Genomic DNA, 13,140 nt, shown 5'->3' with positions numbered 1-13,140 from the left:
AATGCTGACATTTGGCCTCTTGAGCCTGCACTGCCATTTAGTAGGATTATGACCGATCTATTTGTGTTAAAAATTCCCCATTCATCTCTACTACTAGAAGTGTTTGATTCCTGACTAGCAAGAATCCATCCACCTCTGTCTTGAAACTGTTCAGTGTTGCTGTCTCCAATGCCTTCTGTGTTCCAAAATCTCTCAACCTTTTGAGAAGGGAAAAACAACCCTCGGTTTCTGTGTCCAAAAATAGTGACCCCTAATTTCCTAACAGGGCCCTCCAGTCCTGCATTCACACACCAGAAGAAATGTCCATGCCACATCCACCTTCTAAAGACTGTTCAGGGTCATACATTCTTCAATCAAATCAGTGCTCACTGTTCGAAATTCCGATGAATATAAGATCAGTCTACCCAACCTTCCCTCATAAAATCACCACTCATCCCAGGTATCAATTTATAAAAACGCCTCTGAACCATGTCCAATGCATTTATATTCTTATTCAAGATTAGATTAGATTCCCTACAGCATGGAAACAGGCCCCTCGGCCCAACAAGTCCACACCACCCCTGGATATACCCATCTCCCTCTAACCCACACACCCCTGAACACTCTAGCATTTAGCATTTAGCATGGCTGATCCACCTAGCCTGCACATCTTTGGACTGTGGGAGGAAACCGGAGCACCCGGAGGAAACCCACGCAGACACAGGGAGAATGTGCAAACTCCGCACAGACAGTTACCCGAGGCTGGAATCGAACCCAGGTCCCTGGTGCTATGAGACTGCAGTGCTAACCACTGAGCCATCATGCCACCCATTTGGGACCAAAATTTTCAGTGTATTCAAGGCATGGTTTCACCAATGCTGTATAACTGAAATGTAGCATCCTTCCATTATCAGCTAAATGATCATGAAACTACTCTTGATTATCATAAAATCACATCTGGATCACTCATATCTTTTAGATCTGGCCTACATTTGACTCTACATCACCACAGCGAAGTGATTGCTGTTGGACAATTAGGGTTAGCCTTGCTAGCAATAAGTACATCATATAAAGAACAAATTATCTAGAATAGAATTAGTAGCACCGTTTTTTGTTTAAATTATGGCTGACACTGACGTTGCCAGCATTTATTGACCATCCCTAATTGTACTTGAAACAGTGACTGTGAAAATGCTAGATTGTTGTGAAGAAGAAAAAGTTGAACTCACTTTGACTTCCAGGAAATGAATTCTGCAATCCTTATTTGGTCTAACCTGAATGTGACTATAGACCGATGGCAATTTGTTTGACTCTCTAGGCCATCCAAAATGGCTCAGCAAAACACTCAGTATCAAAAGGGCAACTCACCATCACTTCCTCAAAGGCAGTTAGTGATGGACAATAAATGCTGGAAATACAAGTGCCACTCTGATACTTGACCATGGTTGACTCCAGCAGCTGACATTGACAAATGCAACAAACCACAGATCCTGGAATTTCCCAATTAAATCTTTACTTTTGTAACAGCTAGTGGATTTATTACTAAAATTACAGACATACCCCAGGATTCCTTCAGGGTGTTTATAATGTAGACTAGGACATTCCAGAACTGTTGCATCTGCCATGTGGTCTACAACCTTCCTAGGCAAAAAAAAATTATTTGAAAGTAACCATTCCTTCTCTTTGACATCTGTGTTGTCCCTCATTCCATTTGTTTTCTTTGACGCAGTGTCAACAATTTGCGACAACTGCACGCCCATTTTTGATTGAGTTTAGCTAAATTTTACACAGTGTGCCAGAACATTTGAATCTGCGGCTTCATTCAACCAATTAATTAAGCTGAAAGTAGAATGGAAAACTGCAAATCTGGAATGAAATGGAAGCAATTGGAAAAACAAGGGTGGGCAAATTGAATTTGAAAGCAGATGATAGGTTGTGATGAAAGCTCCCACCTGAAACATTAACCTACTTCCTCTTTCAGGTATAAGAAGACCTTGTGTGCTTTCATTATTTTTGTTACTACTCTGTTTGTATTTCCTTCCTTTTTTCTCACTAGTTAATCCTTTGTGGTCCATGCTGGCAGTGTAATCTTCATGTGAAGTGCAGCAGGGGATAATTAGACCAGGGCCTGCAGGCATAATTAAATGCGTATTTTAAAGACGTATATTCCTGCATAAAACTTTGATCTCATCAATATTTATTATCAAAAAGCACTTTTTAAAATAGATAGAAATTTGAGAAACGTTATTGATTGGGACAGAAGGGTTTCTCTCTGGTTCAGGTTAAGGGGCTGAGAAGGAAACAAGGTGCTACAGCAAGGCCACTGGTAGAAGGGTGGAATTACAATGTGACATGTTTACATTATAGATGTATACAATGCACAGACACTAATGAGATACAACTGCATTTTTTAACATACTTTAGACTTGTATGTAATATACTTGTTTTACTTGGTTTTGTCACATCTTTATAAACATTATATTGTTTTTGCTTTCTTAGCTGACAGTGCAATCTGGCCGACACCCCACAGTCCTTCAGAAACTCTGCCAACTACCTTTTCAGTACTTCAGTGATCAACGGTTGATCAAAGTCCTGTTTCCAACATTGATAACCGCTTGTTACAACAACCCACAGAACAAAGTCATCTTGGAGCAGGAGATGAGTTGCATTTTACTAGCTACCTTTATTCAGGTAAATATGTGCGCATGACCCAACAATGCTCTATGCTGCCAGCTGGGCAGAACAGCAGTGGCCTGTGTGTATTTGTTCATTGTCTCACATCTACATCTGTAAGCCAACAAATGTTGTTTAAATTGCTGACAGAATAAGGTGGGTTTGGGGGTTTGTGGTGGAGGAATAGAGTTGCAGTATGTCTGCCACGGCTGGTCTTATAAACCTCACACAAATCAAAAAATTATTTCGGGCAACCATTTCCAATCACTGTCCTGTAACCCTTGCTATAGATGTAGATGTTAGACGAGGACAGGAGATGTTCAGCTGACACACCCACTGTGGTGTACAGCCTCTGCACTCTTGCTGTCTCGCCTGCCATTTGGTGATATTTTTGACAACTAACTCCTCTGGAGTCACACAGCAGAAAAGATAAAGGGGTGAAATTTAGCAAACAGAATGCAGAATTTTTGTAGTGTTTGGCAAGTTCTTCCTGTTTTTCTGCAAAATTGTCATTAACTGTGCAATGAATCAGCTAAGTTAGGCTCCTCCAACACCATTCAAACCCATGACCTTTACCACTTAGAAAGGTAAAGGCGATAGCTGCATGGGAGCACCATAACCCGCAAAATCCCCTCCAACTCATATACCATGCTAGGTTGAAAATGTACCACTATTCCAGTACTGTCACTGGATAAAAACCTGGAACTCCATTATTTATAGCACTGTAAGCATACACATCACAGTTCATCCCACTTTCTGAAAGGCAAGTAGAGGTGTGTCTTGCCAGCAGAGACCAGATGCCATGCACTTATCTGAGTAAGTCTTCCCAATACCAAAGATGACTGTCAAAGATAGCCACTGGAGCCTGCATATGCACACAGGGCCATGGAATGTCAGTTAGCCATGACTCTGTGCCAGTCACTTGTGGATGTGTCGATATGCAGATAATGTCAGCACCTATGCTATGACCGGTTCATTCTTGTTCATCAGTATCAATGAGAATCTAGGCAGTGTTATTGAATAGCGTGAAATTCAAACTTCCCCAACATAGTTCCTTTTCTGTTTCCATTTTGTGTCTAATTTTTATTTTTATGAAAGGCCAGGCATTAATCTTGTATACTTGTAACAATCACTTCTTGCCTCAATCTGATGCAGCAATTTATCAGGTTTTTTGACATTTGTGTAAATTTTGAAAAACTGCCTCATGATCTTTTATACATGTGGGAGCCAACCTCGTGAATTTGAATTTATTATGCCTGCTGGAATTGCATTGACTGATCTTGGTTGTTGTGCCCTGCATGACATGTAAGTGCTCTTCTGTCACTTTACAGTGAGTACATGCTGCACTGTTGTGCATCTGTGCATACGCAGTTGATGCAGCACTTAGCGGTGACGTTGATGGTAATCACAGACTTTTCCTATTTATTTTTGGGATGTCAGTGTCACTATTGTAACACTGATATTTATTGTAAATCACTAATTGCCTTCGAGCACATGATGATGAGCTACCTCCTTGAAGCACTGTTGTCTATCCACAGTGCTGTTGGAAGGGGCATTCCAGAATTCGAACCAAGCAACATTGAAGGATCAGTATAATTACAAGACAGGGTGGTGTGTGTAGCCTGCATTAATTCAGGCCTTGCTAAATGGGAGAGGCAATGGGATAGTAATAATTCCACTGCATTAATAATCCAGAGACACAAACTGTAAGGACATGGGTTTGAATCCCACCACGACAGCTGGTGAAATTTTAATTCAGCTAAATCTGTAATTAAAAAGCTAGTTCAATGGTTAACTTGCAACCATTGTCAGTTGTTGTAAAAACCCATCTGATTCAGTGATGTCCTTTTATGGAAGGAAGTCTGGGGCAGCACAGTTGCTGAGTGGTTAGCGCTGCAGCCCCACAGCGCCAGGGACCCAGGTTCGATTCCAGCCTCGATAACTGTCTGTGCGGAGTTTGCACATTCTCCCCGTGTCTGCATGGGTTTGCTCCGGTTTCCTCCCACAGTCCAAAGATGTGCAGGCTAGGTGGATCGGCCATGCTAAATTGCCCGTAGTGTTCAGGGGTGTGTGGGTTATAGGGAGATGGGTCTGGGTGGGATGCTGTAAGGGGCATTGTGGACTTGTTGGGCTGAAGGGCCTGTTTCCACACTGTAGGGAATCTAATCTAATCCTAATCTTATCTGACCAACAAATGACTGGAGGTTAAATCTTAGCTTCATTCTGAAACTGCCCAAAGATACAGTCAATACAAGGGCACCTAGGGATGAGCAACAATTGCTGGCTTTGCCAGCGACACCAATAACAAAAAAAAAACAAGGAAATTCTGATTAGAAAATGTTCAATCCACCAGTGCAAATATCTTTTGCCCGATCATCAGAAATTACACTGAATGATAGAGCTCAAAAGGGTAGATCATGAATGCTCGGCATTGTCCAAATGTCTAGTAAAGGAGACACCAGTGGACTAAAATTACAAACAACCAAAGCAAAAGTTACAATATAATTCATCTGTTTTCACGTACTGTTTCTTTTCTACTTTGGTCGTGGTATTTATAGATGACTATATCAAGAATGCACACAGCTGTATGGTTCTTTACATTTGGGGAACGAATGCGTTTTAACTTCGGATAGAGGTATATCCCTGTCAGAAAGCTTGAATTTGGACCCACAAAAGTAATGAGCCTGATAGAGGCAGGTTTCAGTTTGTTCAACTTGAAAATGCCTATGCCTGTGAGAATTTGGGGTTGAGATGGATGACTAGGTGAAACAGGGGTCATAATATTTTAAACCATCAGTCATGACAGATGAGACCTTATGTTGAACAAAAGCATGCTGGTAATACTCAGCATGGTAGGCAGCATCAGCGGAGAGAGAAACAGCTAACTTTTCAAGTCATTTGATGACTTTTCATTAGAAAGTTTGGTAATGTAGCAGGCTTTCACCAAGATGGGGTGGAAACAAATTGCAAGGTGTGTAATAGGGTGGAAGCAAGAGAGATAAGTAAATACTGGGGTGATGGTGCGAGGCAAAAGAAGATGGTAATGTAACAAATGACAAAACAATGGATGGATGTAAGGGGGACATAAATGACAACACCAATATTAATTTAAAAAGCTGCCAGTTGACAAAATGGCAACAATAGGCTATGATCTGAAAACATTGAACTCTGAATAGAGTCTGAAAAGCTGCAACTTGCCCAAGAAAATGATGAGGGTCTCAAGCTTTCATTGAACTTCAGTCAACAGTGTAGGAAGACTGAGGACTGAAGGGTCAGAATGGGACAGGCTATTGAAATGACAGATAACTTCAACCTTAGGGTCACACTTGCAGACTGAACAGAGAAGTTCTGCAAAATAGTGTGCATTTACTCCCTGCCTGATGTAGAAGGGACTGAATCATGAGCAGTGAATCAAGAGCAATGAGTTAATAGAAGTGCAAGTAATTTACTGTCTCATTGAAAGAACTGTTTGAATGCTGAGAAGGATGAAGCTAAAATGATAAGTAGGAAAGAGAAAAGAAAAAAGAATTCCCTTCACCTTTGTGTCTTTTGTGAGTTTGTGTCCTGCTGACATTATTCACTCGGTAAAGGTGGAGAGGATACCTGCATTCAGTCCACTCATGTTTCTAAATGTGAATCAGTATCATAGTGCCACTCAAGGAGTGGCCTAGCGAGGCTGAGTTCAGCAACAGCTTGGATAGTGGACCTTCAGACAGAAGTCTGCATCTTCAGTTCTTTTCGTAATTCACTAACATGGTTTTACAGTCACTTTACATGGCAAGTCTTTCGTTGGTATAACCCATTGCATTGAAGCAAAGTGTGTGGCATAAGTTGGTTGCAATGCTACCCATGACTAACTGACAAGCAAAGTGAGAATGCCTAGAAGAAGTAGTCTTTTGTTTTTCACCAGCTACAATATAAACTCATCTCTTTCAAACAGAACTTTAATAACTTTGACTATCATTAATGTAAGCAAAAAGCCAGCTGTCCACCTGACTCTTTCATGGCTTTAAAATATAACCTGTAATTTGAGTATTGATGAAAGCCACGCATGTGAGAGAATTCAGCTTGGGTTGGGCGAAGAGGGATGTTGCACCAGAAATCGAAATTTGTGCCAGTCATGGTAACTGCATAACTCCAATGCCACGACATGTATTATAGACCAAAATGTTGTAGGACTAGTACAGACATGAATCATACCAATACATGCTATGACATGCAAATGCAGAAAAGTAGCTGTGGGAACACTAACTATGACTGACATCATATTATGATCAAAAGAATGGGTGTTATCATCAAAACAAAACACTGAATTTGAACATTTAATTTTTCTCAACTTAGTTCAAATATTTAAAATGTTTTATGCCCCTCAAGTTGAGAAAAATGCTGGATAATGATCAGTTCCACTTGTACCCCGGAACAGAAATCATCATGGACGAAAATCTCCATCTTAGTCATAGATAACGGACTTTAAATTTCTGAATGTTCAATGTGTAAGAATGTTGTTAGGCAAGTTAGATGATGCACAATGCAAGCTAAATTAGTCTATGGGCACACTGACTCCCACAGCTGCCTTGCATTCACAGTGTCCCACCCTACTTCCTGGAAGGGCCTTTTCTATCTCCATAACTTTTATGTCTTCATCTGTTCTGACAATGCCAACCTTGTACTTTTGATACATCTTCCTTTTGACTCAAATTAAGCAGCTCCATTGTTGAGACAGGCCTTAATCATGTTCTGTACTTCTGCTCTCACTCCTTCCCATCATTCCCACAGCGCAATAGGGTTTCTCTCATCCTCACCTCCAACTTCACCAGCCTTCATATTCAACAGATCATTTTCTGTCATTTCAGTTCCCTGTAGCATGAATCCACCAAACCTATCCTCCCCTCTTCCTTCAGCATATTGAAGAAACCATAATCTTTGTGACGTCCTTGTTCACCCTAGCAACTCCCCTTTCAATTACATCTTCATCCAAATGTACAATGGCATATTGATCTAAAAAAATCAATTTACACTGTTAACACTGAGATGTTGATCAAGAGCAATAGCTGATACTTCTCTGACCACAAAGACCTATAACAAAATTTTTTTACATTAAACCACATTCTTCTGTAGTGTGTAGTACTGCATCAATACAGTGTTTGGCGTACAAAGTTGACATTTCATGTTGGGACCCTTCATCATGACTTAGGGGGCCCAGCCCTGATAAAGGGGCTTGACCTGAAACGTCGACTTTCCTGCTCCTCAGATGCCACCTGACCTGCTGTGTTCCTCCAGCTACACACTGTATTAACCCTGACACCAGCATCTGTGGTTTTTGCTGTCTCTATAGTACTGCATAGTATCTCTCAATCGAAAACTCTGTGTTACTTCATCACATAGGAGGTCTGTGTTCGTGAGTCGTCAAAACCTACTGTGGGGAACGTTAGAACCAAATTGAGCAGTAAAGAATTCATACAAAAACACTAAATTGATCAAATGACTAAATACCCTTCTGTTTTTAATTTTAGGATTTTGCACAGAGTTTGAGTCAGTCTGACAACAAATCTTCTCAACAAAAGGGTAAGTATTTCAGAATTGCTCTTTGTGCACTTGTCCTGAACAACAGTAGCATAAATGTTCTATTTAACTATTTATTGTTCTCCTCATTTCAGAGAAAATTCCTGGAGCTCAAGACTACCTAGATTTCTCCAACAGGTTCCCCAGGGAGATGTGGGAGGATGCCCGGAAATTTTTTTTAAACAAAGACACAGTTTGCTAAGGATAAAACAGAATTGGGAAAGGGTGGAAAATACTCAAAGCCTCAAAAAGTTGCTTGATTTATAAATTTGTCTTGTAATTCATTCATTGACATTATGTTCTAGAATGTTCTTATATATGATTTGCACAAATTGTATATAGTACCAACTGTACATACGATTTTCATTGTAATCACTTTTTGACAATTTTTTAATGTAATGCTTTCTAACGTATGAGTGTGTAGAATAATCCATTTGGTTCTTGTTGTTTAGAATGATCCAGCAGTCCCCTGTGGAATGCATGAATTAATTTTATTTATTAGCAGTGTATCGGTGGCTTAAGTACGCTGATGATGCAATAAAATTATTTATTTTCATCTGCATTCATGGAAAGTGTTGAATATGTGCTGAGGGAAAACTTAAGAATGTAAGAAATAGGAGCAGATATAGACCATCCACCCATTAAAGCTGTTTCACCATTCAGTGTGCTCATTGCTGACCTTGGGCTATAATTCGACTTTCCTACTCAACTCACGTGATCCCTTGATTACTTGGGGAGACCAAAAATCTGTCTCTTCAGCCTTCAATTATATTCAACATATGGAGCATCTCTGAGGTAGAGAATTCCAAAGATTCACAACTCTCGAGTGAAGAAGTTTCTTTTTATCTTGGCCCTAAACGATTAACTTTTTATCTGACACACTGCTCCCATGTTTTAGATTACCCAACCAGGCTGATTGCCTCTACGTGCATTATTGCCAAAATGTGGATGAACTCATGCTGATCTTAATGTTTTACTATGACATGGGAGTCTCTGGCAATGCACTTTTATTTACCTTTGCCAAGTAACCTTGAGAAATTGGTGGGTTTTGTGACTTGCAGGGTCACAAGGCTTCTTCAGAAGCATTAGAATTTCAAATTATGAGGCAAGGATTTAGTTGCATGGGCTGAAAAGGGATAGCAGATTCCTTCCATGAAAGATGTTTGTGAACAAGTTGGGTGTGAGCAGTCATCTAGCAGCTTTCATGGCCTTTTCCTTTGATGCCATCTAAAATTTATCATGTGGAATTTTAGTTTGCAACCTCTTCATTGTTGGTTGAGTACTATAACAGCCTTAAAGTGATAATGCATTTCATAACCAGCAAATGTCTCAAAGTGCTTTACAGTTAATTAAGTATTTTCTGATGTATACTGCTGTATTGTAGGACACACAACTGTTAATTTTGCACTCAGTAAGCTACTGCAAACAACAATTCAATTGCCAGATAATGCAATTTTTTTAGATCATTATCAGTGTCACAGTCTATAGTGCCAAAATACGTAGATTTGGTTACAAGGTCTGATATTTCAAAATCTCTACCAGTGCTTTTGGAAGATATTTCAAACTAGTGCCTGGATCTTTAATAATCAAGTCATATTTAGGATTCAAAATTATTCTCATTTGTTATTGCTGGGTTGTGAATTCTTTCCCTGCCAAGGAACCCTTTTATTGCATCTCTTCCCTACTGCTATCTCAGTGTGTCTTGGGTCTTGATCCTTCATCTAGGTCACCCAAATGTAACATTGCAATTGCAGTATATTCTGAGCCTGAAATCAGATTCCTCTCCAAAGTTGTAGCAGAGCGCTTTGGATCATGGTGGCATGTCATTCGGTATGATGCAGGATCATGTCTATAGTCTCCCTATGGTAGTGGCCAATCTCAGAGTTAGATAGGAAGCCCAAATCAGATTTCCCCAAAGTAAGGAAGCATAAGTCAGAATAACAACAAATGAGCTAGAATTCCAATCAGAATGGGGGAGAATAATCTAATGCAAGAACTATTTACAAACAGCACAAAATCCATTTGATCCTTTGAGCCTATTTTTTTGATTGAAATAAGGAGCATGGTCTTTGTGAAGGAGACTTCAGTTGACTGAGACAGAGGCCAAGTGAGTGAACTGAAAATGGAAATTTCGCACAAAGGGGACAAGAGAGATTTCAACTAAAAGAAGTATCCAGAGGTGAGTGAAAGAGGATAGAAAGCGTGGATCGAGAGGTCTATCTGTAGTCAGACCTGTGGTGGAGTGATGTCACAAACCACAGTGGGACAGAAGTACAGGGAAAGAATCTGATTGGATGAGGAGAATTGGTCAATCCTATAAGACTTTTAGTCTAATTCTAGTCTTTAAAGCAAAGTCTTCAATTTGTGTTTTGGTCTCTAGTGTTTTTATTCTCTCATTATTTTAGAAAAAGTAGCTGGTTAAGTATAAGATTCATATTGGTGATTTCTTTATATAGAAATCACCACAGTAAAGTGTTAAAGAATAGGGGAATTTTGAGAAGATTTGTAGCTCAGGTTGAGGTTCTGGATGTGAGTTTGCTCGCTGAGCTGGAAGGTTAGTTTTCAGACGTTTCGTCACCATTCTAGGTAACATCATCAATGAGCCTCCGACGAAGTGCTGGTGTTATGTCCCGCTTTCTATTTATCTGGTTAGGTTTCCTTGGGTTGGTGATGTCATTTCCTGTTCTTTTTCTCAGGCGATGGTAGATTGGCTCCAAGTCAATGTGCTTGTTGATGGAATTCCGGTTGGAATGCCATGCTTCTAGGAATTCTCGTGCATGTCTCTGTTTGGCTTGTCCTAGGATGGATGTGTTGTCCTAATCAAAAAGCGGTGTCCTTCCTTATCTGTATGTAAGGATACGAGTGATAGTGGGTCATGTCGTTTTGTGGCTCGTTGATGTTCATGTATCCAGGTGGCTAGCTTCCTGCCAGTTTGTCCAATGTAGTGTTTGTCACAGTTCTTGCAAGGTATTTTGTAGATAACGTTCGTTTTATTTGTTGTCTGTATAGGGGAATCCGGAATAATCAATGTATAATTTAAACCAATAAAATAGTGATAGTAGGACAGTTGAGATCTTGCTGCTACAGCATGTGGAAGTTGCTGGACACAACAGAATGATCACATTTGTAATAAATGTTGCAACTCAAAGAACTTCAGATAGGAGATGAGGAGCTGGAATCTGAACTGTTGACTTTGTGCCATATCAGTCAAGGGGAAATTTACCTGGGCACCTTGCACAGGAGGATGCTCACTGTGGTACAATGAGCCAAACAATTGAGGAGAAGAAATAAGATTGTAGCAATTGAAGGTACGGTATAATTAAGAGGATAGTACTTTGCAGCTGTGAGTGGGAGTCCCAAAGACTCTATTGCCTACCCAGTGCCAGGGTCAAGGATATCTCTTCAGTGTAAGAAAAAAACTTGGAGGGGGACAGGAGGGATACAGTAGTCATAATTCACATTGGTACCAATGTTATTTGTAGGACTAGAAAGGAGGTTCTGTTGAAATCTTTAGGAGTTAAATTGAAAAGCAGAACCTCCAAGTTAATAATCTCAGGATTACTACCTGTGCCATGGGGCAACTGGTAAAAAGTAAATTAAATCAAGGAATTAAATACAGCTCAAATTTTGGTAAGGGTAGAATGGGGCACTATTCTTGGGGCACTGGCCACCAGTACATGGGTAGAAGCAGCTTGTCCCCATGGGACACTTGAACCATACTATACTCATGTCCTCACAAGTTTAATAACCATGGCTGTTGTGAGAGGTTTAAATGATTGGGATGGGGAGGAAGAGAGAATTTGGGAGAAAGGAAATGTCAGCTAACAAAACAAGAGGACATAGCAGCATTATAGAACACGTATTCAGATAAAAATACCCAAAGGTAGGAACAGAACACATGAACATAAAAATTAAGGAGTACGTGGGGCCAGGGAGAGAAAATGGTTTTAAAAAAAAAACAAAATTAATAGCTCTTTATCTGGATGCAAGTAATGATTGTAACAAAATTAATGAATTAACAACACAACTAGAGGTTAAACTTGTCACAAGGAGATCAAAGTTGGGAACTAAATATTCAGAGGTATATGGCACATGGAATACTGTGACAGCTGATAAAATGTCATGGTTTATTGTGAGGGCATTGAATGCAAGAAGAGGGTGAATAATGCTTCAAGTATACAGGGAATTATAGAGTCATAGGGCACAGGCATGGACCATTTGGTCCAACTTGTCCATCCCAACCAAGTTTCCAAAACTGAACTAGTCCCATTTGCCTGCGTTTGGCCAATATCCCTCTAGCCCTTTCCTATTCATTCATGCGCGTGTCCAAATATCTGTTAAATGTTGTAACTGCATGTGAATGTACCACTTCCTGTGGTGATTCTTTCCACAAATGAACCACCATCTGAGGGATAAAGTTGCTCCTCAATCTTTTCTCTTAGTCTCCTTAAAATTATACCATATAGTTTGAACTCCCCACCCAATGGAAAAGACCTTTGCTATTCACCTTATCTGTGCCGTCCATGATTTTATAAACCTCTATAATGTCATCCCTCAATGTCCTATGTTCTGACTGGAAAAAGTCCCAGTCTATCCAGCCTCATTCTATAATTCAAACCCTTCAGTCTTGGCAACATCCTGGTAAATCTTTTCTGAACCTTCTCTGGCTTTGTAATATCATTTCTATAGTAGGGCAATAAGAACTGTACACTATACTCCAAAAGTGGCCTCACCAATGTCTTGTACAATCTCAAAATGACATCCCACCTCAATGGTCTGAGCCATGAAGGCAAGCATGCTAAATGCCTTCTTAACCACCCTGTCTACCTGTGACACAACTTTCATGGAATTATGTATCTGAATCCTTCAGTCTTCCTGTTCAGCAACACTCCCTAGGGTTCTACCATTAACTGTGTAAGTATTGCC

At 40.1% G+C, this 13,140-nt stretch overlaps 1 protein-coding gene across 3 annotated transcripts in view; it reads left to right on the top strand.

Annotated features, from left to right (window-relative positions):
- scaper (S-phase cyclin A-associated protein in the ER) overlaps positions 1-8,776 on the top strand; it is a 283,244-nt gene extending 274,468 nt beyond the window's left edge. For all 3 annotated transcript variants that reach the window (XM_048520699.2, XM_048520701.2, XM_048520702.2), the window contains 3 exons: positions 2,479-2,670; positions 8,166-8,217; positions 8,310-8,776. In XM_048520699.2, coding sequence (XP_048376656.2) covers positions 2,479-2,670; positions 8,166-8,217; positions 8,310-8,416 — 351 coding nt within the window. In that variant the 3' untranslated portion in view covers positions 8,417-8,776. The remainder of the gene's footprint in view (positions 1-2,478; positions 2,671-8,165; positions 8,218-8,309) is intronic.
- The last annotated feature ends 4,364 nt before the right edge of the window (positions 8,777-13,140 follow it).

This window comes from Stegostoma tigrinum, chromosome 36, assembly GCF_030684315.1.
Source record: "Stegostoma tigrinum isolate sSteTig4 chromosome 36, sSteTig4.hap1, whole genome shotgun sequence".
Classification (NCBI taxonomy): domain Eukaryota; kingdom Metazoa; phylum Chordata; class Chondrichthyes; order Orectolobiformes; family Stegostomatidae; genus Stegostoma; species Stegostoma tigrinum.
The sequence above is the reverse complement of the archived record's forward strand: the minus strand, read 5'-3'. Positions and strand labels throughout refer to the sequence as shown.